Genomic DNA, 24,742 nt, shown 5'->3' with positions numbered 1-24,742 from the left:
TTTGTCGTTGTTTTAAACTTAACGAAAAAGCAGCTTTATTTATAGGGGAGAATGGAGTAAAGTTTTGCTGCCTGAACACAATGTCAAAGCTGAGTCGTTTAGTACTGTCAAAAGTTGAAAATTATAAAACTGGAATAATGAAGAATTTTAGAGCGCGACCAACGAACGACGAATGAATTACAAAATGAGCTTGAAGACATATTTCCACACATTTTCTTAACAAAACGAAAGCAATATAGTTTCTATTTGATTTATAATGCATACTTTTACTTTTCAATATCATATATTAATAACTTTAAGAAAACAAATTTATTCGTCGCGAAAAAAATTTTTGTTGATACGAACTGTCAAACTTTATTCGCGTTCCACATTATCCACACTCGCAACGAATACAATAATCGCGCGTACCTAAATGAAAAAAAAATCATTCTTGTTTTGGTTACGGATTTTGGTGGTGAATGGTGTTTGGCTGTGGCTCCTTGTCAAACTTCATTCGCGACGAATTAAAAACTGTCAAGTGAAAGGAATATCAAAATGGACGAATATTCGTTCATTCGTTGGTCGTTCTCATGTGAATAGTGCTTTAATGTATGCGCACTTTGAAGACTGCAGACAAAGAGGATGATAATGAAATCACACTGGTTGTATAGAGAGATACAAATTTATGAAATATTCAAAAATGCAGATTATAGAAAATCGGATAAAGATTAAAGTTTTTGGTTCTTCACAAATATTTTTAAATTTTCATACAATTTTTTAAATTGTGTTAGGTTTTTTTTTTATATTTATTTCATTGTACTTTCGTTAAGGCTGCTGGCACTTGTACAGTACTGTCAAAAATTGGTCGCATTCACAAAGCTAGTGGCTACGTAGTCAAGGGATTCTAATTGGCTAAATCTAAGTACAGACGTAGTGTAAAAACTTCGGCTACAAAGTTAGTGAAGAATGATTTTGACGTTTCACAATCAGCTGATCGGTAAAGTAACACGAATTCAAAATGAAATAAATTGTTCAATATTTAAATACAAATATAAATCATTAAAATTGTGTCTTAAATTTGATTTTATTGAACTTAAAAATACAAAAGATAAGTTAAAGTTATCAAATCAAAAATGTTTCGTATTTTATATATTTGCATTTGTCAATAATATGACAGTTCCAGATTGTATAGCTTTGAAGTGTAGTTTTGCATTCACAAAGCTAGTTCAATTTCGACTACATAGCCACTAGCTTTGTGAATACGACCAGTTATAGTATTTTGTATGTAGGCAGTAAAAAGATTTACCGCTTTTAGGTTTTGACATTTATATCTGTCTCCCTATTTTTCTGCACTATGGAGATGCATTAACATGTAAATCCATTTTAATATTGCGCTACAAACCGTACAAAAAACGAATCCGAATCCATTTGTAACTTACCTGATTTTGTCATTGAACACAGCTAAAAACTGTAATCTGACTAAAAGATTTATAATTTTTTAAGTCATTTCATTGTAATTGTAAAGGGTTTTCTAATATGTATTTTCATCTTGAATAGCCGGCTATTGGGCAGGTTCAGACGACACAAGGGACTTGAAAGTTCAGCATTTTTCTTGTATCTGATTGGCCTGCTGTTAAAAAATTACCTACCAATTAAGGCAACTTTAATGGAAAGTTGACTGGAAAGTTACCCAAGAAAAATTAACATAACTTTCAAGTTAAGTCTACTTCTGTCAAAATGACAGTTGATAATGTTTTTTTATTCAAATGAAAGCTGAACTTTATTACTCTATAATTAATTTATTTTCTGCACAGATTCAATTAATGCTTTCTTTAAAAAGGTTCCTTGTTATTTAAAGAAAAAATAAGTAATATTTCTTTACAAGACAAAATACAAAATCGTGATGAAAATGTAGCTTGCTTGAGAAGTGATTTGTAGACAATAATGGTTTTGGCAGTTTTTATATTATGCATTTAAAGTAAAGGTTTGTGAAGTAAAGTTCTGAATTTGAAACTCAGGACACTTGAAAAACTAACTAATTACTTGGCCCAAATTCACGTTCAAAAAATGAAGTAGACTGCAAATGAAGTCCCTTATGTTGTCTGAATCTGCCCATTTTGGGAGCTATAACTTTTGACGCTTTAATTTATAAACATTTAACAAGTTAATACGACTAAGCAACGCATTAAAATTCACTTCACTTTGCAGTCCCAGTTCACAAAACGAAACCACTTTTGGGTGGTCATAATGCACTATCTCGGGCAAAAATAGTGAAACTGTTAAATAAATTTTAACTTTTAGGACAATTTAGTGAGGTAAGAAATTGGAACCGAGTTTGTCACTCAAGGACAATTAAGAATATTGCTTCTGAAGCCCGTAGTGTTGACGAAAATCCAAGTTTGGTGATTCCTCGCCGATTTTTGGAATAAGGCATTTCACATAATATAGAGATTTAGATATGAACGCTTTATAAGTATAATTTACACAAGAACTCAAGCTGTTCGATCACCAACAACCACGTATAATCGCTGGATGGGGTCCTTAAAATGCATTTGGAATCATTATTTGGCTTTTTAACGAAAAATCAGTGACTAGCCTTATGATTGCTAAAAAGAATTTTTGGGCTAGTTATGCCGATGTAAGTACCCGTGGTATGATGGTTAGTGCGTTGGACTGTAATGCCAGAGGTCTTGGGTTCGATCCTTGAGTAATTCTTGTCATGAAAAATGCTTTCTCAAATTTGCCTTCGGATTCGGCTTAAAACTGTAGGTCCCCTCCATTCCTGAAAACATTAGTCGCACACAGGAATAGTTGAGAGTTGTAAGTCACTAGGCCTGAGTTCTCAACGGACTGTTGTATTTATTGATTTATGCCGGTGTAATGAGATCTTACTTATTCACAAATGAGGCTGGTATAACTGTACATGACTGTTTACCAACGAACGACGAATGAATAAATGTGATTTTAAAAAATATACATATAAACCTAAATTATGTGCAAATTATAAACAAATAGGTAGAAATATAGCTTTAGTTAATCCATAATGCCAAAATAAGAGAAATTTGAAGAACCAGATTGTAACGAACTGTCTCATTCAATTCGCGTTCAACACACGATCCACACTTAAAATAAAATGTTTGCGCCCGTGTTTTAAAATGTCACTCTAGTCTTTGTTGTGCATCTTTAATGACGAATAAAAACAAGCCATTTTAAAGAAATGTCATAATTTACGAATATTCGTATTCGATGGTCGGAATCAGAAGAAATATTGATGTGAACGACGTTTATTTCAATAAGATAGTGTACCAAAATTTTATGATTTAACATCCTTTGGCTCAAATGTAAAAGATGAGATAGTTTTTATTTCTCAAATGTCAAAGGATGACAGCAAAAAGATAAAATAATTTTTACATGTTAAATGTCAAAATATGAGAGTTTCAAAAGTCACAACTGCCCAAATACCGTTTTATATGAAACCTTTTATCGAAAGACTTGATTTAAGAGATGCAAGACTTAAGATTTGATAGATTTTGAATAGTGAACACAATATGTACCTATACTAATTGAAGCTCCGAGTTCCATGAAATAACCACTAGGGGCGCTAATGGTATCAGCATTCTCTAAAGATGTAAGGCGTTAGGCTTACTTAGCTTAGTCTGCAATGTTAAACTTGCTAAATTAAATGCTTCTTCTATAGACTATGAAATCAGGCGTTTTTTTTAAATAACTTAGTTCAATATTCGCATACAAATTCTTAATAGCCATAAAACACGCTTAAAATGTTGTTTTAAATTAAATATTTAATTAATTTTTCAAGTTTTCTTCCTCCTTATGTCTCTTCTTCCATTTATGATTTAGTTTACGCCTTACGCGTCACTGAACCAAAAACTTTATTTTTTTTCAAAATCAAAGAAAATATACATAAATTCACTTTTCATTATGAGATATACTGTGAAATACTTTCATGATAAAATTTAAATATATTTTTATTCATAAGCTTATTCACCCGCTTCGCTTTTTCATCAAAAATTAACAGACTAAAAACACTTTTTCGCATCTAATTAATATGTGAACTATAATTCTGATAATATATGGATGTAGGTACTTTCACTATTCGATTGCAATTAAAAATTATAACAAAAAAACATAACACAAAACTTCCTCGTCTTTGAAATGTATGAATAAACATTCCGACATACTTGTCTGCACATTAAACTAAAACAAAAAAAAATATTTTTAAACTAGTTTTTCTTTTTTAGGGCTTTAGTCTTACAAAAGCAAAACTTGAGTTCCTGAAGTATGATTATATGTACATATATCAAGGCCAATTCTTGGGCAAAGGTAGTGTAGTCGTAGTACGAGACTTTATACTTGCAATATTGAATTTGAAGGTTTAAAGGCTCATACGTTAGTTTTTTTTTAAAGTCAAATGAAAGGCATTTGATAAGAGAATGGAATATCGTTGCGAATTTATTTTATTTTGTTCCGAAATCAATTTTTAAAAGAAAAATACCTTTCATTATTTGTATAATATATTAAATTAAATTTTTGTTCGGGAAAAACAGAAATTAACTTTTTACAACTGCCAACTTCAAGCTTCGTGTCTCAATCGTTCCGAAGAAATGGAATCCGGATAAAACTTAGTTTAAAAAAATTGACATTTTTGCTTTTGTATTAACCGCAAAATAAAAAAAAACATGTCATTTAGTTCAACTTGTTTTAAAAATAAAATGTATAAAGAAAATTCGTTATGTGCCTTGTTTAAATACAAAAATACACTTGACAATTTAACACTTTCAGCCTTGTAGATTATTACATATCTTAACTATTTGACATTTCAGCAATGATTTAAGGAACGACACGTGATAACGTAATTTAGTTAAAATTTTTTACTTTCTAGAGCTTTGAGAACGACAACAGGAAACGATTGTAGTCAATTTTTGAGAAAAAGAAGAATGCACTTCAGGAAATTAAAATATAAAATTTAAATCAGAAACAATTTAAACTAAATAAACTTAATAAAGTTCTTTCAGAACCAGTTGTACTTGTAAAATGTGGAAATTTTTGTCATTACCTCTTCGTCGAATAACCCTGTTGTATTACTTGACATTTTACGGGCGTGTTTTTTTAAACGTGTGGCAACACTTTTCTCGAACTTGGTTTTTTTTGACAGCTGTCACTTGATTTTTGCTCTGTTTGGTTTTCCACAAAGAAGTAGTGCGAATTTATTTGATCAGTTTATATATATATAAGATTTCTGAGAATTTTCTCTGATGGATTTACAGAGCAGGAGAATGAAAAAAAAAAACACAATTCAACAGTAATTCTCAGCTAGACATAAAATTAGCTTAGCATTTCTTTAATTGTATTTGAATAGTGAAATAGAGAACTATTGAGAAATCGAATCATACAAATTCTTTTTTCAGATTACTAACAGCAAAGCGGAGAAAATTGTATAAGGTACTTTATTTAAATTTCTTAGTATACGGACATTTTTGAGATCTTGGAAATATAAACTGGCCAATTATCAAACTGTAGTACCCGTGGCATGATGGTTAGTGCCATTGGAAAAAAAAAAAAAAATGATGGTTAGTGCGTTGGACTGTCATGCAAGGGGTCTTGGGTTCAATCCCTGCCTGTGCCACCTTAATTTAAAAAAATTAATTTTCGCGGGTATTGCCTCTTGCGAGGAATTGACAAATCCTTCAAGAGTAATTCTTGTCATGAAAAAGTGCTTTCTCAAAACTAGCCGTTCGGATTCGGCCTAAAATTGTAGGTCCCTTCCATTCCTGACAACAGTACTCGCACACAGGAATGGTTGAGAGTTGTAAGTCACTAGGCCCTGGTTCACAACGGACTGTTGCGCCACCCCACGAAGATTTCCCGAAATCATTAAATTTAATTATGCACATGCGTTTTCTTTTGTCTTGAACACACATAAAAAACACCCTTTACTTTATTTCTTGTTATATTTGTAATCATATGAATAATAGAAAATAAATCAACGCACGAGAGTTTCATTTTACCAAGAAAATATTCAAGAAACATTGTAATCAGGATAATCTTTATTTTTGTGTTGTAAAAATGCACTAAGAAAAAGAAGACACTTTTCTACATTTTCTTTTTGCCACACTTTGTTGTTGTACTAAATAATAGAATTAAATTTAAATTAAAAATATACCTACTAATTCCCTTTCTTATTGTAGAACAGGACGCTATAATAAAGAGGCTCGATATCTGTAGGTATACTTAAAGTGACATAGATTATATCAGATAAGGTTTATTATTCATTAACCCTAATGAAGAGCCGTGTGGCGCTTAGACACATTACCATTCAAAAGGGATTCTTATTGTTGCTGTCTTGCATTTGAGTCCCTATACCTAATCTTTGACCCTTGTCTCAAGTTTTAAATTTTGTCTACCTCGACCGTTGGGTTAGTGTCTTTAAATGTCCCAAAGAGGGAAAAAGATCATTTGTGTTTAAATGAGACTATTAGACAATCCATTGAAAATCAAAGAAGTCTGTATGCCATATGGCATTCCAATGTGGTGTCTTTGTTGTGTTGTCATCTGACGGTTTATCCTTTTAATGACTTGGATGCATCCTTTATTACATGCAGTCAAAGGTGATAAAATCAATACCTTGTTTTGTTACAACATATGCTGTCTCAGAATTATAAAGGTATATTTTAGACAATAAAATAACCTAGCGATACGACAATGTCATTGTGCGGCTCGGAAAGAAACTATTTAACTTAACCTTTTCATTGGTTAGTCAATTAGACGAAGCACGCATGAATCTCATATGTGAAATATAACACATCATGTTGAATAAAAAGATCTTTTTGGTTTCTTTCATGAAAAGATTAAAATTTGGACTGTAATACTTTTTTTTTGTTAATGGAAAAATAACATTCACTTAAAGTTAACAAGAAACAATCAGAGTATCATTAATTTTTTTATTGAAAAAATGCTCACCATTGATGCAGATTTTTGTTTTCCATATGACCGATGATGTGTAGATATTGGTTCACTCATAACACTACCAGAATCCATTTCATATCATTTGTATTTCTGTAATGAAAATCAGGAAATTAAAATTAATTTAATAAGTATACAATAAAGCTTTGTAAACTTAAGCAGTCTAAATAATAAAACACATTTTAAATTACACTAATAAGATTTTTGGATGAGAAACTTCGGTACTTCTAATTCTAAACACTAAACTTTTATGGTGAAAAAACAAACAAACCTAAATCAACCAAACACAACTTAATGCGCCCATTACTTTACACAATTACACTAGAGGCCAAAAAACAAGTTTTTGTCAGAAATACTTAAAAAGTGAATTAAGATAACATAAGAGGGATTCTATTTAACATATCAGTGACTATTTACAACAATTTGCTTAAGTAATTCATTTTAAAATTAGAGGCATGCAGAGTTTTTGCGATGACGTCTCTTTTGAAACAAAATGTGGTATAAGTATGTCAAAAATAATTTATAGCATATATGCCAACCCATAAACTGTCAAACGTTGATTTGAGATCTGCCTTCCTCAGTGACTACGATCTTTTATATTCGAATTTAAATGCCCCTCCCTCTTGAGTCTTCATCGTAATACAATTAAAAGAAAATTAAATCCGCCTGGATATTACCGATTAAAATAACATCCAATGAGACCTTTTTTATAATGCTAGACTAGGAAAAGTCTCGTCGGTTCTCGTCTCGGTATCAGCCCTAACAGAAATGAAGACAAAGACGTTTTTTTCTTCGTGAAGGGTCTCAAATTCGGTAATACATTTATGTACATCTGTTCCGCTCTACATTTTTCTTCAAGGTCATATACTTACTGATGCACATTCCCTTCAGAATTATAGTGCCAATAATTTGCTTTGAGCATTTCTGAAAATTTTGATTCTAGTAACAATAATTTCATCTTCAAGAAATGTAATTAGCGTAAGACGTGATAAACGCAATTACATAGCAGAAGAAGCCGGTAAAAGGTGCAATAGCAGAAGTCTCTATAGAACAACCAAAGAGCTTGCTGGTGTAAGAGCTCAAAATTACACCCGGTTAAAGATATATAGATCGTTTACTGATAATCTCTGACGAGGACCAGCAACAAATTCTTGAACACGCACCATATCTTCAGTAAAAAGCGATATGTACAGCGATCAAAGCACTGGACAACAATAAAGCGCTTGGGCTAGACGTGCCGTACCGCAAAATTGTTGCAATCAGCGCAAAGTTTATTGACGAATTGCTGCAACCAATCATAGAAGTAGCATGAGTCTTAGAACGTTTCCCCGAAGAGTGAAAGATTAAAGTGATTGTCAAGCTCCCAAAAATAGGAAAGCGAAAACCGGAGAGGTATTTCCTTTTTGTCTGATTCAGTCGAAACGAAGCAACATTTCATGCCGAACAAGCAGGATTCCGTACTGGAACCTTCTTCATTTATGATATCAAAACCTAGCGGAAACGGAGATGGACTCTGACAATATAAATAAAACATCTTGGTTATGCAGACGATGTATATGTGCTATCTCATAGGAATGATCATCCGTCTAATGGCGAGAAGGGAAAAGCGCTGAAAATGAATACTGAAAAAACATGGAAGTTCAGCTTTGGAACCTCTAACTCTTCCTCTTTGGTAAACATTGCTCAACAGGCAGTAGAAAAAGCAGAAAGTTTTCAGTATCTTAGAAGTATGATCCCTACCGAAGGCGAAACATAAGAAAACATCGCTACCCGTATTGGTAAATTTAAAGCTACGATCGGGGTGATGTCCAATGTTTGGAGGAACAACTCTCTCAGCTTGAAATCAGAGTTACTATACTGTTTCTCTTAAACGTTGAATATGGTCACATGGTTGCAGACCTATGTGTCTATGAAGAACTATAAGATGTAATGAGCCAGGAACCCATTGACACGAAGGCATAAGTTGCAGTGGATTGGAAGCACGCTTCAAAAAAGGTACAGACAGACAAGTATCGCAGCATTGGCAATGCAGTGGAATGCATTGATTGAAGAAGGCGGAAGAGTTACTAGACTGAAAAGCAAGAGAAGAAGAACAGTGGAGGAGGAATCGAGATAGGGAAGAGCTGGAAGGAGTTTAAAAAACAACATCGCAAATTGCATACGATGGCGCGTAGGAGTAGTTGAAGCCATAACTTTATAGGTTTTAGGACCTAAGTAAGTATGAAATGTAAACATTTTGTGAAGGCTTATTGTGATTTGCATTTAAAAATCAAATTTTTAATTAATGTCACTATGCTTCTGAGAGGACGACATGCAAATTCGTCATTAAAGTGGTAACGCTGCCCCTGCAAGATCCTTCATAATCCTGAATCCAAAGTGTCGTTACCTTAAAGTAATATAATCTAATAAACTTATAATACCTACTCTTATGTCTATCAATGAAGAAAGAATTTAACTGTGACCCTTTAAAAACCAGAAAGGAAGAAAAGGAATGAAAACGATGAGAATTTTTATAAAATTCTTGGAAAAATCACAAAACCCCATAAATTATGAATAAAATTAAGGTTTTTTCTTGTTAGGCATAACCTTTTCTTATTAAATTTCCAAGTCTTCAGTTGTCTTTAAAACTAAGCAAATATCGAATTATCCTTTGAAGAAACTTATAATTTATGTTTAACATTTTTGAGAAACAAGAAAAGATTTACCTTAATCCGGTCAAATTTTCTTGGTAAAATTTGAAAAAAACCTGAATTGAATATCATTTGTCGTATGGTTGGGTAATTTAATATCTTCTTTCCTTTGAACAGAGCCAATCGGCCCTATTTGACAAATTAAGGTCCAACATAAGGGATTCAGAAGGATTATTATTATACTTGTATTCTTCCTCAAAACCAAATGAAATGCAAATGATTAAAAAAATGGGGGTTGAATGCACCACGAACGAATAGAGTACGCATAGGGATATCATTGATATTGGTTGCATTATAATACAACATAACGTCGGTAAAGTAAAGAATGAAAACCTTTAAGAGTATAATTTTTATGTAAATTACGAAAAGGCACCCCGGGTCTTGTAATGATATACCTTTGAACAAAAATTTGTTCGATGTAGCCCTTTGCTTTATGGACTTCATCGTTTATAATGAAGACCAGATAGAGAATGCATCTCTGTGGATTAGTTTATAGGAAGTGTAAGGGATTTATATTTTTATAGAAAAATTCCAATTTGCATATTACATGACAAATATATTCTAGTTTAACATGTTTTTTTTTTGTTGATTAGGATTAAAACTGACAGACGTCAGGGGGAGTAAGTGAAGTGACAGTTAAAATGACAGAAAGGAGGAAACGGTTTCGCATTTGCATTACAAAATATTGTACATAATTTGAGTAGGCTGTACTTAGGTTGGTAGTTTTTAAATTTTACAATACTTTGATTGATATGCGCGTTGCGTATGACAGATGGACATTATGCAATTTTGTGAACTTCATTGTTTACATAGCATAATAATCGCTTGCTTGGTTTTGACGATAATAATATACCAAGAGTGCATAATTCGGTTTTTTGGGAGTGAACAGTTGTCAAATAGTATTGACAAGAACAAGTAATTTTCGGGTAATGTTTTTTTTGACATATTAAGTAGTAGAGTTTCCGAAAGGAATATTTAAAATTAAGTTCTTGAAATGTATATGGAGTATAAGTTTTGTACAGTTTTGACGCGTCACAACAGCAACAGCTGCAAATTTAATTGATCACATTCTTCTAAAAAACATATGCGTGTATAGGAACTATTTTAAAGGTTTTTTCAAACCGCGTATAAAGAATTGTTGATTTGGAGACATTTTAAATTCAAGAGTATGGAAAATCTAAATGAATCATAAGGGAGCCGGAGGTCGCACTCTTAATATAAAAACGAGTTTTTGAACACCGCTTAAAAATGTTCTTAATGTTTTGTAAAAGAGGTTCACCAAATTAAAATAGAGGTATGTGTATCTTAAACTTCCATTTATATACTTCAAAGCCTTTAGTTTCATTTTAAGTTATTAAATTTTTTTGGAACACTGTTGTCCAGCAAGGCATGATTTAACTATTTAATTTGTACGACTCACTTAATATGAAAGCATTCCAAGATTCCAATAGTTTTCTTAATATGCATGACCTATTTACGAACTTAATTACAAAAGTTTATAGAGGCGTTGGGTGCATTTCATGCAGACATTTTAGAAAATGTGTTGACGCGTAGCTTTTCTTAAAAAATGATATTTTTTGTTCTTGTTGCCAGTTTTATAAATGCGAAAAACACTACAAAAATATAGATGCAAAAAGCTAGAAAATGAGAAAGTTTGACAGACAAATTTGACCTTCTTCATAGGAAAATAAAACTGAACTTCATATGAAGAATTTTCTAGCTTTGTTCTGAAGTATTTTCATTATGTTTTTGAATAAGTAATTAGTTGAACGAAATTGTCACTTTTGTTTTTTTTTGACAAAATTTATATTCTTGAAATTTATGTTACGATTTCTTTAATTTGTTGAGATCTTAAAAGTTTTTGTATTTAATAAGAAATCAATTTTTAACAGAAAACACTTTAAGAGAAAGCCTCACACTCTTTATGTATTCCAAAAAAGAATTGAAGACGAGTTTAAGGAATTTAAAGGCAACTTCTGTTTGTTTGTTTGAAGTTTTCTCAGATTCTCAATTTTTTATTCAAGGTTTCTTCTAAGAATATGAATATTTGCTTATCTTTCAGAAAGAGTCTTATAAAAAGAATTGAAATCATTGCTAGAGATTTTCCAAATTTTAAATTAAGTGAAAAAATTTGAGATTATTACAAATCTTTTCCGCAGAAATGGAAATGTACGACATATTATCTGTTCTCTCCTTTTGAGTCTTGCGAAAAGAGGTTTTATTTTGAATAGGTTGCTCTTTGGGTGGCTGTCAATTTTAGAGCTGTCATCTTTTAACATGTGACGAATTACAATTAATCCATTTTGCAAGAAAAGTTTCTTCATATTTCTCGAAAAGATGCTTACATTTGGCCACTTTTGACTTTTTCCTTTGGTCACGTAAATGATAAGGAATGCTCTAAAATCAATTCAAGATATTAAAGATGGAGTCATTGAGAAGATAAAGTGGCAAGTTACCAAATTGTCGAATTGTTCAAAGAAAAATTGACTCATATTTTTCTTCAATGGAAAATGCGGTAATGTAAATATATCCAAACGTAGATATATCCAAAATTATTAAATAACTAAGTGTAGGATCTAAGATTTTTTTAAAATATTTGTTACCTACAATCCAGTAATAATAATAAAGTATGGTTATATGCGCTCATATAGCTCGTGAGTAGTGACAAATAAACACCACGCAATTTCACGATCCACGCATTCCCCGAAACCATTTAATTCGTTCATTTGCATGATTTATTAATTTTACAGCCAGAAATGGTGTATAGTTTCCGTAATTTACACACCTTATAGTAAAATAGGAAGGTGGTGAATGAAACACAAATAAAACACTAAACCAACGTCATCGGCGCGGCGTGGCGTAGTCGTCAGTAGGTGGCATCGCGTCGACGATACCATGCAAATAGTTTTACCACCAACTACCGACGACGACGTACGGTGTAATCTTATCCGAAGTCTACAGGAAGAGTTTCAGTTTATTCGAAGTTCCCCAAGAGAGTTATATTGCTATAGAAGCCTATTGAGCTTAGAGCTTGGAGGTTTTTAACCTCATTGTTGAGAATTTCTTCGTTCACAAAACCATTACTTTTTCAGAAATAATTATCTAGGCACATCAGGTGGGGAATCTAAATAATCGGATATGTGTGTGAAGCCTACAACCGACTGACGTTTATCCAATGGATATTCCTATTGTGTCGGATACGGATTCCCATGTAGGCCTTAAGAACTATAGCTACTCCACCTTAACTGATGCACTATTGTTGAAAAAAGTTTTCTGATGGAAACCTTATAGCCAAAAAGAACCTAACGCTCATACGTTTAGCTATTTATGGTCTGATGGCTTAGAACAATAATTTAGTTTTAAATGCTCGTGTTGCAAACTTTTATGTATATGAAATAAAAAGGTATTGTATCTTGGTGTTGTCGTGTTCAGCGAGGGCTTTTGTGAGTCAACTGAGCAGACATAAAAACCGTGTATCGCGCTACTTTGATGTTATTTGCATAAAACTCTTTCCAGGCAATTACAGAAATTAATTCGCTTTAATACACATTTTTCTATACTCTACTACGTGCATAGGTATACATTATTTGTGTGGATAAAGTTGCATCAGGTTTCATGCCACAACCATTACGGCAGCATTGTCACTGTCAAGTCAGTCAGTTGGACTACTTAAACTTCTTTTTTTGTTAGTATGGTATATACGAGTATTCATACTTTTGATGTTTCGTTCATGTTCCAGAGAGTGTGGAGAGGAATATTGCTCGGGAAGTAGGAAATGGTTAATTATTTTAACTTGCCCTGAATACGAAGGGTTTTAAGTTTTTTTTTTGTTGAATGTGTTAAGGAAGTTCAAGAAAATTATTACGGTCATGGAATTGTTTTACAGACAAATGTGTGTGGGTATAGAAAAACGTCTATTTTTGAACTTATTTATACCGTTAATTATTCAAGACTTTATTTTCTTGGAACTTTATCAAGGCACATTAACTACTGGAAAACAATGGAGTAGTCATAACGGCCTCCTACATTTTTGTTAATGTTCGAAATTTATAGCGATCGCGATAACCGGCAGTAAAAAATTCTAATGATTTATTTCAATAATAGAAACCAATAATAGCAATATAACTGGCTCCTAATCAAACTGTTAATAAAATAAGAAAAGTTGTTCATCTATTAAGAAGGAAGGTCAATGCACAGAAGACATAACTTATGACGATAACGAAACTTATTTCATAAACATCTCCATAATTCTTAAAATTATAAATCTCAAACAAAGTATAGATACATATAATACATGTAATTAATAAATTCGGGTATTTGATTCGTATCGTTTCTGGAAGGACACAAAAACACACAACCATTTATTTTCATTAAAATTATATTGTTTTTGTATTGTATTATTATTTGTTTACCATTGTAAATTATTTATTCACTGAATTAGAAAAGAATTAGAAAAAAGTCAAAATCGCTTCTATAAAACATAACATCAAATAAAATATGTAAATATTTTTCCAGTCTAATGCTCTGACCTGTTGCTGATCTTTATCTACTGTGAGTATCTTTTCATTTCTTAGAAGAATCCAGGCTTTGGCTATTTAAACGAGTATAATTTTTTTATCTGATCCAACGTTTTTTTTTTCATTCTTAAATTTAGTTATCTATTCTATTGATAAATCAACAACACTATAATAATTTATTTCTATTTAATAAACAAAAAAAAGACCTATGGGCCTTATAGTCAGGAAGGTAAGTCTGACAGTCCGTATTTATGCTTTTAAAAAAGTTGTTTGCATAAAAAGGAAAAGAGAAGGAGAGAAAAGGAATTTTGTTTATATCATTATATACACAAATTCACTAAACAAAAAGTTGCGGAAATTTTGGATTTTAAAATGAGATCTTATTTAATAACTGTCAATACTTTTCTACATAAAAACATCGTATTTTATTTATAAGCAATTTATGAACATTTATATGTTTTCTTATAAATAAAAATCCTATTTTTAAAAAGAGGCTGTAATGTAAACTTCACCGATTACTACCAGTTATTAATCTTTTTTAAAGGGTGGTAAAGTTTTAACAGCCGATTTTAAATGTGAACCACACTTAAATGTCAAGATTTTTTCTGCATTTTATTTAACATTTCTCAATTTCAGAGTAATTCAATTTAAACTCAAGAACTAAAACCTCTTGATCATTTCAAGCGTCAGAATGGAGGAAAGAAATCAATTTTCGAAGAAAATAATCTTCAGTGATTTTCACGTCCATGGATTCTTCTATAAGCAGAATTGCCGCATTTTGGCAAATGATAATCCAAGAGTGATTGTTGAACCAATGCACCCTCTAAGAGAGACTGTATTTCTTATCCGTATTTTTTAGCCATATTTTTTATCAAATAGAGACCGGTTAGGTAGCTACAGTGGACGATGTTCACTATCGTGAGATGATAAATAACTTTTTATGGCTCAAATTGTAAGACATGGTTGTGGACGATATGTGGTTTAAACAAAACGGTGACACTTCCCACACAGCAAACGAAACAATGGCTCTTTTGAGTGACAAATTCAATGGGCATGTTATTTCACTTAAAGGTTAAAAAAGGGATATCTCTCAAAAATTTTGTAACGTCAATAAAAATAAAAATGTATACAATTCAAAAAAATCGGTCCGATTAGCAATAGGAAGTTAATAACGAATAACTTACACTAATTTCTAGACTATAAAAACAGTTACAATATAATTTGACATTATTTTCAAAAATGTTGTTAAAAGTCATGCTAAACAAACTATAAACTTGATGAATTAGTAGATTATTTAAATATTTCTAAGGTAAAAACAAGCCTCAATAAATTTGAAAAGTAAGACTAACTAATGAATATCTACATATTTATATCTTCATAAACATAAGACTGAAGGTCCCATTAAAACGAATCCAGAATTAAAAGTGAAAAGTTTGATTGTTATCGAATATTTATGGCTTATACCTTCACACATATGTATATATGTATGTTTGCTTTAAAACTCAGAAGGCTTTCACTCTTTTGTATAAATAGATATTAATTCTATCATGCCCTGATTTTAAAGCAAGAATAATGATGTGGTTATAAACTTAGAAATTTGAATATTAAATTCTATATCTACAAATTATAAAGGTTGTTCTTAACCTATGAGAGTTAGATGTTTACGTATTCTTAATTAGTTATAACAAATCTTAAAGAAGTCAATACAAAAATACAACCTTAACGAAGAACTTGATCAATGCGTACCTGAGCAACTTTTAAAAATAATAAAGACTCATTTTCACCAAGAACAGTTAAAATAACGATAAATAATGTAGATTAAAAAAATTGTATGTTTAAATTGAACAGATGACCCTGACTTGCATTCTTGATTTGACTAAGGGCATATGAAGTCTGTAGTAATGTTTGTATGTTTAAACGAATTATTTTTTAAAGCTTTTGATTCGAGTTTTTGAAAAGAGTCAGAGCTTCTATTGTCCTAGTAAGACTTTTTACTTTTGTTTTTATTAAAAATATTTTTTTTTCAGTTTAGTAGAACATTTTGGGTATTAACTTAAAACGCATTTTCAATGATTCTCCGTTTTTAATTGTTACCCAACTTCCCTTGACTTGGATCATTTTCCCAAGCGATATTTAAAAACAAAAAAACCAATCTACTTAATCAAACCAACTAAGCATGACCATTCACAGACCCAGGAGTTCATGTAACTAGATAACAATTAACCATTTTACACCTTATTCTTGTTTGCGCATCAGAAAGTTCTGCATTGCAATAAATAAATTTCCCAACGTTTTGTGTTTTAAATATTTTAAATCTATCATCCACATTATTTCATGCGTTAGCTTAAATTAAATCAGTATTTAATCATGTAGTCTAAGCAATTAGATAGTTTTTTCTTCAAATTATAAATGTTGTTTAAAGTAAAGAGAAACAAAATAGATACACTTCATTGACCTCAGTTTTGAGCGCCTTGAGCTTAGTGAACATTTAAAAAAAAACAAAGACAAGAAAAACATAGTCCGATCAATGAACAAAGATTGTTTGTTTTTTGTTTGCTTTTCTTAAATTAATTTGAGTCAAATCAGATATTGTACTTTATGCTTACGGTAGCAAAACATAAAATAATTAATAAGTTTTATATGCGAAACCAAGTTAAGTAAGTTAAAAGTTGTATAGTATAATTTGTACATAAAACGTATACATCACCGTACACACGTACGTACAAAATAATGTTCAGCAACTCATAGATTAGAGTTTTATCATTTTCATAATGACACAAAAACATGTCGACATGTTAATAGTAAAACATTTTAATTTGATTTTTAAACAAATCTGGTTTCATATTTTAGTTTAAATGCCTCTGCTTTTGTTATACAAAAAAACTATTTAAATTAGCACAAAAAGTACATATGTTGTATATACTTATTATAATTGAGGTAAACATTAAAGAATTGCACAAAGCACGTTTTGTACAAATAAACACACAAAAAATGCAAGAGCATACTTTAGTATTTCAAGGCCTAACTCTGGCTAAGTTTTTAAGTCATAGATACAATTTGTGTATAGACATAAAATAAAAAAAGAAAATGAGAATACAAGAGGTTCAAACAGCAGTTTTGTATTTTCTTCATTTTTGACCCATTAAAAGACATTTTTTTTTGGTTTTAACTTCCATAGGACCAGTTCAGTTAGATCAAAGGGCAAGGTATGCTCAACAGTAACGTTCTTAGATACTATTTACTTTCTTTTAAGTGCATCAAAATCAAACTTCTAAGGCATTTATTTAAAAAAATAACATTTCAACTCCATAGCACAAGCAATTCGTGATATACAACCCTTAACTGATCGATCATTTAAATTATGAAACACATAATCTCGAAATTTGGAACAATCCTAGATCGTAGAAAAAAATGGTGGTTTTAGGGTCGTGGAAAGTTAAGAAATAAGAAACTGATGGTAATTTTTAAGTCTTGTAGAATAATGCAATTTATTAGAACCATTTTTAACTAAAGTTAATAATCGAAAACTCAACCGTACATAAGGGGTGTGGTAACCACCCCCTTTTTATGTATCTATTGCCGTTTACCTCGTTCACTTTTGATGCTTGTAAAATTATCAACAATTACCACTGGTAAAAATTGAAAAAAAATAATTAAATTTAGTTAAAATAAAGAGAAATATTACTCAAAGAATGTATTTAGTATCCAATTAATTTTTTATCTCGAATATCTCATGAGCGAAAAAAGCTATTGACATCAATAAACTTTTATATGTATTATAAAAGGTGACGTTGATAAAAAATAGTATAATTTCGGAAAAAATCAATTAACAGTTATAAAAATATAACTATACAAAAACTAAAACAAAAATATTTTACGAACAAAAATTGATATTAACTCCAGAATAATTGTATGCAACGAAGAATAATGTTTTTGATTTTAAGATACCTTGTTGAACGAGTTGGATAGCTGCATTGAGAAAGCTGTCAAAAAATTAAAACAACTTTCAGCTGTTCACAAAAAGCAGAGAAACATTTAAGCTTCGAAGTAAAAATTATTTTACATCTACAAAACGAGAACAAAATAAGTAAATTTTGAAGTTTCAAAAAATCAACTAACATTTTGTATCTTTTTGTTTACCAACAAATACAAGAAGCTGAAATCAGTTTTCAAGTTTCTTGAAATTCAACCAATATTTGACATCTTAGCTGTTATTTTACACGTAAAACACTAACAAAAAGGTATCCGGATACCCTATCTGTCTGAGATTAAACGCAGCCATTAGCGTCTTTTTCTGTCAGGTAACATTGATGAAAACTAGTCACCATACGCATCAATTACTAACTTTTACTTATTTTTTAAGAAGAATTCAATTGAAAACTTATTTCATAAAACACGAGACCCTAGAAAAACAACAAAAAACTGATAAGAAATGTTGACTTCAAACTTTTTTTTATTTATATTAATTTTGTATTAACATTTATATTTTGTATTTAACTTTCTTTAAAATCTACACCCGCGCACGGATGGAAAGTTATTAAATAATTTCTCAAGGATACAAATGGGAAGTTATAAATGATTAAGAATGTTAACAAACAAAAGATTATGATATAAAATTTAATGTTTTACTAAGACACAAGTAGTAAATCCAATTTTATTCTGGTAAAAATTAATAAGTATCTAAATCTTATTTATTAACTTCCCATAGGAAGTTATTGTAAAATTGAAAATTTTGACGTTTCAAGGTCCCTTGAGTCAAAATAAAAGATTTTTAGAAAGATATCTGTGCGTGAGTGTGTCCGAACGTTCGTACGTCTGTACGCCCGTATAAGGCAGAAAGATGCAGAAATTGCTCTCAAGAAAATTGCGTGGGTGGTTTTTTACCATACCAGTTTGAAAAAAGGTGAACATTTTGGTTAACCCTAAATATCTTACGAACCAAAATACTAGAGACTTGAATTAAATTTTATGTAATATATTGTAACGTTATATCAAAGAAGTATATTTTTTGAAAAAAAAAAATCCATTTAACTGTTTTTTTTTTTTTATAAATCAAAAAAACTGAAAAAAAATTGTCACCTCCAAAATTTTACTATTAAAATATGATTTCAACTCCTATACAATTTTGTGCAACGAAGAATAAATGATAAAATTTTGAGAAAAATCGAACTGACAGGTTTTTTGCAAAAAAAAAACCTAAAAATAATTAATAAAAGTTGGTAAAAATTGAATTTCGATTCAAATATCTTTTCAAAACTTTGAGATATTGGCTTTAATTTATTTTAATAAAAAAATTAACAAAAGTTGGTAAAAAATTAGTTTCGACTCAAATATCTTTTCAAAATTTTGAGATAATAGCTTCTTACTAAATTTTCCTTATAAGAAATATTGTTTTCAACATTATGAAAAATTTGAAGAAAAATCGAATTGACAGTTTTTTTTTTCAAAAAATAAAACTCTAAAAAAAACAATACTAAAACTTTGTAAAAATTTACTTTCGACTCAAATAGCTTTTCAAAAATTAAAAATATTGGCTTCAAACTTATTTTATTTCACAGAAAATATTGTTTTCGATATTCAGTAATTTTTATATAAAAATCCAACAGTCTGTTTTTTCATAAAAAATAAAATCTACAAAAAATAGACAAACTTTTAAGCAAGACAAATCGACAGGCGGAATGGGAAGTTATCAGTGTGGGTCGCATACCAGCCTTTTTTTTAATTTTTAATTCAATCAGATTTAAAAAGTATCCAATTCCATGATATTTTTGAATGTATGGTTTTTTATAAATTTAATTTTGAAATCATAAAAAGGGATTACATTTAAATAATAAAAACTGTAAACTGCCTCAGAAGTGGTTTTAACGTAAAAAATTAGAAGGAGTTCAATACGTAAGAAATTTCAAAATATTTGGATTCTATTATCTGTCTTTAATCATAGCATCCTCCAAAACCCTTTGATCGAAATAATTTTTGATGTATAGTAAGCAACTATTAGTTAAGCAATTTACTACCTAAGCTTTCAATAACACTTTTTTCTTGTAGCATTCTATAACCTGTTTAATAAATCAAGAGTAAGGAATCTAAAGATTCCACCATTATCTAATTTCAAACAGTAAAATGTTTAATAACAGTTCTTCTATGTCACATAGATAATTTTCAACTGACCTAGATAGTTTCTCATAAAAAAATGTACACATGTTGGACAATTTTCCTGATGCAATAGTAAGTATCTAGAAAACAACTTGTCCATGTCTATTTTTGGAAAAGTAGTAAAAATAAAGTGAAGTAATACTAAGATTCTTATGTTAACTCTTTTAATGTATGTCACTGTGTAGAATCTAGGAAGTAAAACAAAATAATAATAAATGACAACTCAGTTTCGGAATGGCAAAAACGGTGGTTTTTCTGTGCCACTTTTTCAATTGATGTGATTCACACAGTAGATTTTATTATACTTGTATCTATTTAATGTATTATGACGATCAAAAGAGAATCTACATATGTGGATTCCTGTATTCGAAAAAGGAAGAAAACATTAACATTAAATGGAAAAGGAGAAATATTTTTTTCTTAATTCAAACTGCGTATGTCTTAACAATGCTGCCAACTTTGAGCAAATAAAACTAAAGTTAAGATTGAATAAATGGTTATTCTAGTATGTATTTTAAATCTATCAAACTCAACTGTCACTCGAAAAGTCATAATAATAAGTTGAATGTTTGTATTTCGCGATAATTGATCGCTTGGAAATCGCACAACAAAATTTGTGAAAAAGGAATTCAAAATTACCTTTTAAGAACCGCATGCTGCGAATCTTCCCAAACTGACAGCCATTGTTGTTAGTGTTGTGACCGACAATAGAAATAAGTGACACGTTTAAGTTCTATTATAAGACTGACTTTATTCAGAGCTTTAGAAAATCTACATTTCCATAGATAATTTTAAAAGTCAGGAAAATCTATCTTAAAGGAAAATCATCAAAGTGGTAACAATAGTCTTTGACTATAGCTGAAATACTCACTATTTTTATTGCCCATCTTTATATTACGCACACTGGAAAATTGCAACCAATGAACTGCCAAGTGGAGAAAAAGCTGATGCCGCACGCAGATAGTAAGATGAACATTTGGAGAAGCATTGATAGCTTGTTAATCAGGTTCATGCCTCACTATCTCGAATATGCCTCATAGTCATGATGATGATGATCATCATCGCCTTCATTAGCCATGACTGCGGCAACGGCACGGAAGCCTTAGATGGACTTATATCGTTCCACCAGATGATCCAGTGATTAGCGTGGATTCCATATCATGAATCTCATGGCCTTCATTTTTGCATCCGAATCGAATATCATTTGGACATTTTGCTTCTAAATCAATAAGAGGATTTTATGCGGTTTGATGTAAGTTGACTTTAATCTTGATTAATTCTAATTCCGTTTTGATGTGATGAACACTTTGCCCACCCAAATGTGTTCTACCAATATTTTGCCCGTTAACTAGGATTGGGATTTTTCTTGAAATGGTGTTCCTTCTTGGATATACTCCTAAAGGTATGGACTTCCAATAGAATTTATTGAAGTGTCATCAAGTTAACGATACGATATTTAGAGTTGTTAGCTTACTATTGCACGACAACACCTTGCATTGAATTAATTGGCATAGTGAGAGAATTTCTCAGGGAAATTTTCAGTTATAAGTTGTGGAGTAGTTGCCTGTCGCGTAATAGTTTAAATGTGCAATGTGCTGATGATGTGCACCTGTGGAACGAACTGAACGGTTTCCTGGATAATATACCTAGGTAAAAAAAAAATATTATAATGTCTGTGGGAGCCAAAACCAGATGATGAAGTTGAAGGTGTGGTCTAGAAAACGTTTGCAGTTTTTATATGCAATTCCCATCAAGGGAAGTGAAGTGAAGTGAATTTTCCCATCAAAATAATAATGAAAGAATTAAAGAAGTAGAAGAAGAAAAAAATAAATATACTTATGCATATAATAATAAATTTAAGTGCAACATGTTGTCGGAAATGCACTCAAGCAAAACGAATAAGGGTGATTGGGTGATAGGTGAAGGTAGAATTATATTTATTATTTTTTGTATCTTAAACTTCTTTTGTTGGGAGCGTTATAATAAATTTTGCGTTATTTTTTGTTCTTATATACCTATATGTACCTATATCACTCAATTAATAGTCTTAAGGGCTAAAAGAAGCCCTTTCTTACTTATTTTTTTTTTCGCGTGAGCAGTATGCATGAAATTAAATTTTTAAGAAAATACAATAAGTAAATACAAGATATTTGATATTAGAGGAATTTTTAACATTTCTTTTAAATTAAACTAAGAATATGTTCTGAATAAAATGATTCTTTTAGACGATTTGTAAAAATCCGTTAGAAGTCATTGGCGTTGGTAAATATTATCAGTTCTGACCTGTTGATTTCAAAAGCATGGAACCGTAACATATACATATCTAGCATTTTACTCGAAGGGAACTAAAACAACTAGAATTTCAATTTAATTTTTCTGAAGTCTTAAGGTTTCATATCGTTATTTCTAACAAATGGACATGCTACAAGAGTATACAATAACTCAGGCGCTAAAAAATTGTAACGGATTTTTATAGAGGGGTTTAAAGCCATAAACTTTTTGCTATGGGAAGGTGTACATCTCAGTGTTAATATAATTAACTCCAATGGCGTTATTACTTACTTAAGATGACTCTTTAGTCCTGTGTGAACTAGGGCCCCACCCAACAAACTTTACCATCCAGCTCGGTCAGTCCTTATTGTTAAGTCTATCTTATTTCCACTCATCTAATACATTATGTTTGTATACGGTAGCGTAGATCACGAGAAGAACTTTTCTTAGAAACGGCGCAGGGTGCTTTCATCCGCTTTGTCATAGTCCACACTACTGCATCGTATGGCGGAACGGGAATGATGTGGGTCTTGTATAGCGACATTTTGGTCGCTCGAGAGAGGAACTTGATTGCTTTCTTAACTCAAATATTTATTTCTACGTTAAGAGTATTTCTACGTTTTATCTCAGCGCTGTTTTTGTTTGACATCGATAGTTTCGGTTAAGTTATTTCCAACCTTTATGGAGCAGCGGGAATTCTCTATGGTGATCCATGGAAGGGTTTGGCAGTGATGTCAAAACTAGACATGGTTCGTACCCTCGGCCTTAAAATCGATGAGGAGATACTGGGTGTTGATTTGAAGTTCCCGTTTTTTACAGAATCTGCCGTAATGTTAATATTTGATTGACTGTAGACTTTTCTAGTTTTAAGCCACAATAGGTCCTTGGGGGTTTAAATGTTCACATATTACGGCAGAGAAGATTTTGTAAGCAATGTTAGAGATTTAAAGGATCTCCTTTTTTCAGTATCGGGCATAGAATACTGAGGCTCAATTCTTCCGACTATATTTTACAGAAAAGTTGGTTCATGCTCCTAACCCAATTATCTCCAGCTGCTTTAGTGAGCTAGGCATTCAAGCCATCTGCTCAGCTAATATATGACAATCTTTACTTTTTCTAAGTCATGAAAACGGTATTGTTGGCTTTCGTCGTCTATATTGAATGGATCATCCTGCCTTATACAGTGGAATTCGGTTCACCATCGCCGTTATACCGGTTTCTACAATAAATCCGTCCATTTCCGAGGCTTGTTGGTGCTTCGCAACTAGTTTTATTTACGTGGTCAGCAATTCACAAATCGTATTTTTTCCTACTTGTTACATTTTTAAATTTAAAATTCCTAAAGTTCATATTTGTTTTTAACTTGTTAGTGTTTCTATATTAACAGATACCTACAGCTCTAGGCAAATTAAATGTATAACTTTCAAAAATTGAAGAAACAATAAGAAAAACATAGTTCCTGAAGATTGATTATATAAAGCTTATATTTGTATGAACAAAACTAATGACGGTCGTTAATAGAATTAGGTATAAATAACTGTAAAATCAAGACAAAATAGAGAGTAGGTCAAAAGGGCTAATCATTTATAATTTTCTATTTTTTCATTTTAAACAAACTTTATGACATCAACAGTGTTAACAAAGCTATATTATGTATTTGGGTTTGTAAAGAAGTATAATTAAATATGAATATAAAATCAAGTGAACTGGCTTAAAAAATTGATTACGAGTAGCAAAATCTTAATCTTAAAATGGTTTCTAAAAATATCGATCAACAAAAGGTTACAATTAAATTTTGATTCTATTGTTTTTATTTTTATTATTTAAATCCAACAAAAGAATGTCTTTAGAGAATCTCATGTTATCAAGGTATAACCACTCACTGAATTAAAATTAAAATTTTTAAGTTTCCATTATATTTATTTCCAACCGTGCACTTTGATACAGAAATACACTCCATGTGTTTGCATTATGTCATTGATTAGTAAAGTAAATGTAATGGCCTACAAAAGAGGTTAAATAAAAAATGATCAACAGACTAGCTGTTTTCCTCCGATCCTTAAAAATTTAAACTTTTTTTTGATTGCACTTTTTAGCTTTGGAGTCTTGAAGTCGAACAACAAAAGCTTTTAAAGGAAAAAAGAGGTTTTA

At 30.9% G+C, this 24,742-nt stretch overlaps 1 protein-coding gene across 1 annotated transcript in view; it reads right to left on the bottom strand.

Moving 5' to 3' along the window:
- Positions 1–24,742, bottom strand: part of LOC129949627 (uncharacterized) — a 51,577-nt gene that overhangs the window by 11,307 nt on the left and 15,528 nt on the right. The window contains exon 2 of the mRNA XM_056061199.1: positions 6,958–7,053. Within this exon, the coding sequence (XP_055917174.1) occupies positions 6,958–7,035 (78 nt within the window). The 5' untranslated portion in view covers positions 7,036–7,053. The remainder of the gene's footprint in view (positions 1–6,957; positions 7,054–24,742) is intronic.

This window comes from Eupeodes corollae, chromosome 3 (genome assembly GCF_945859685.1).
Source record: "Eupeodes corollae chromosome 3, idEupCoro1.1, whole genome shotgun sequence".
NCBI classification, from domain to species: domain Eukaryota; kingdom Metazoa; phylum Arthropoda; class Insecta; order Diptera; family Syrphidae; genus Eupeodes; species Eupeodes corollae.
Note: the sequence above shows the minus strand (reverse complement) of the source record. Positions and strands in the feature narration are given on the sequence as shown.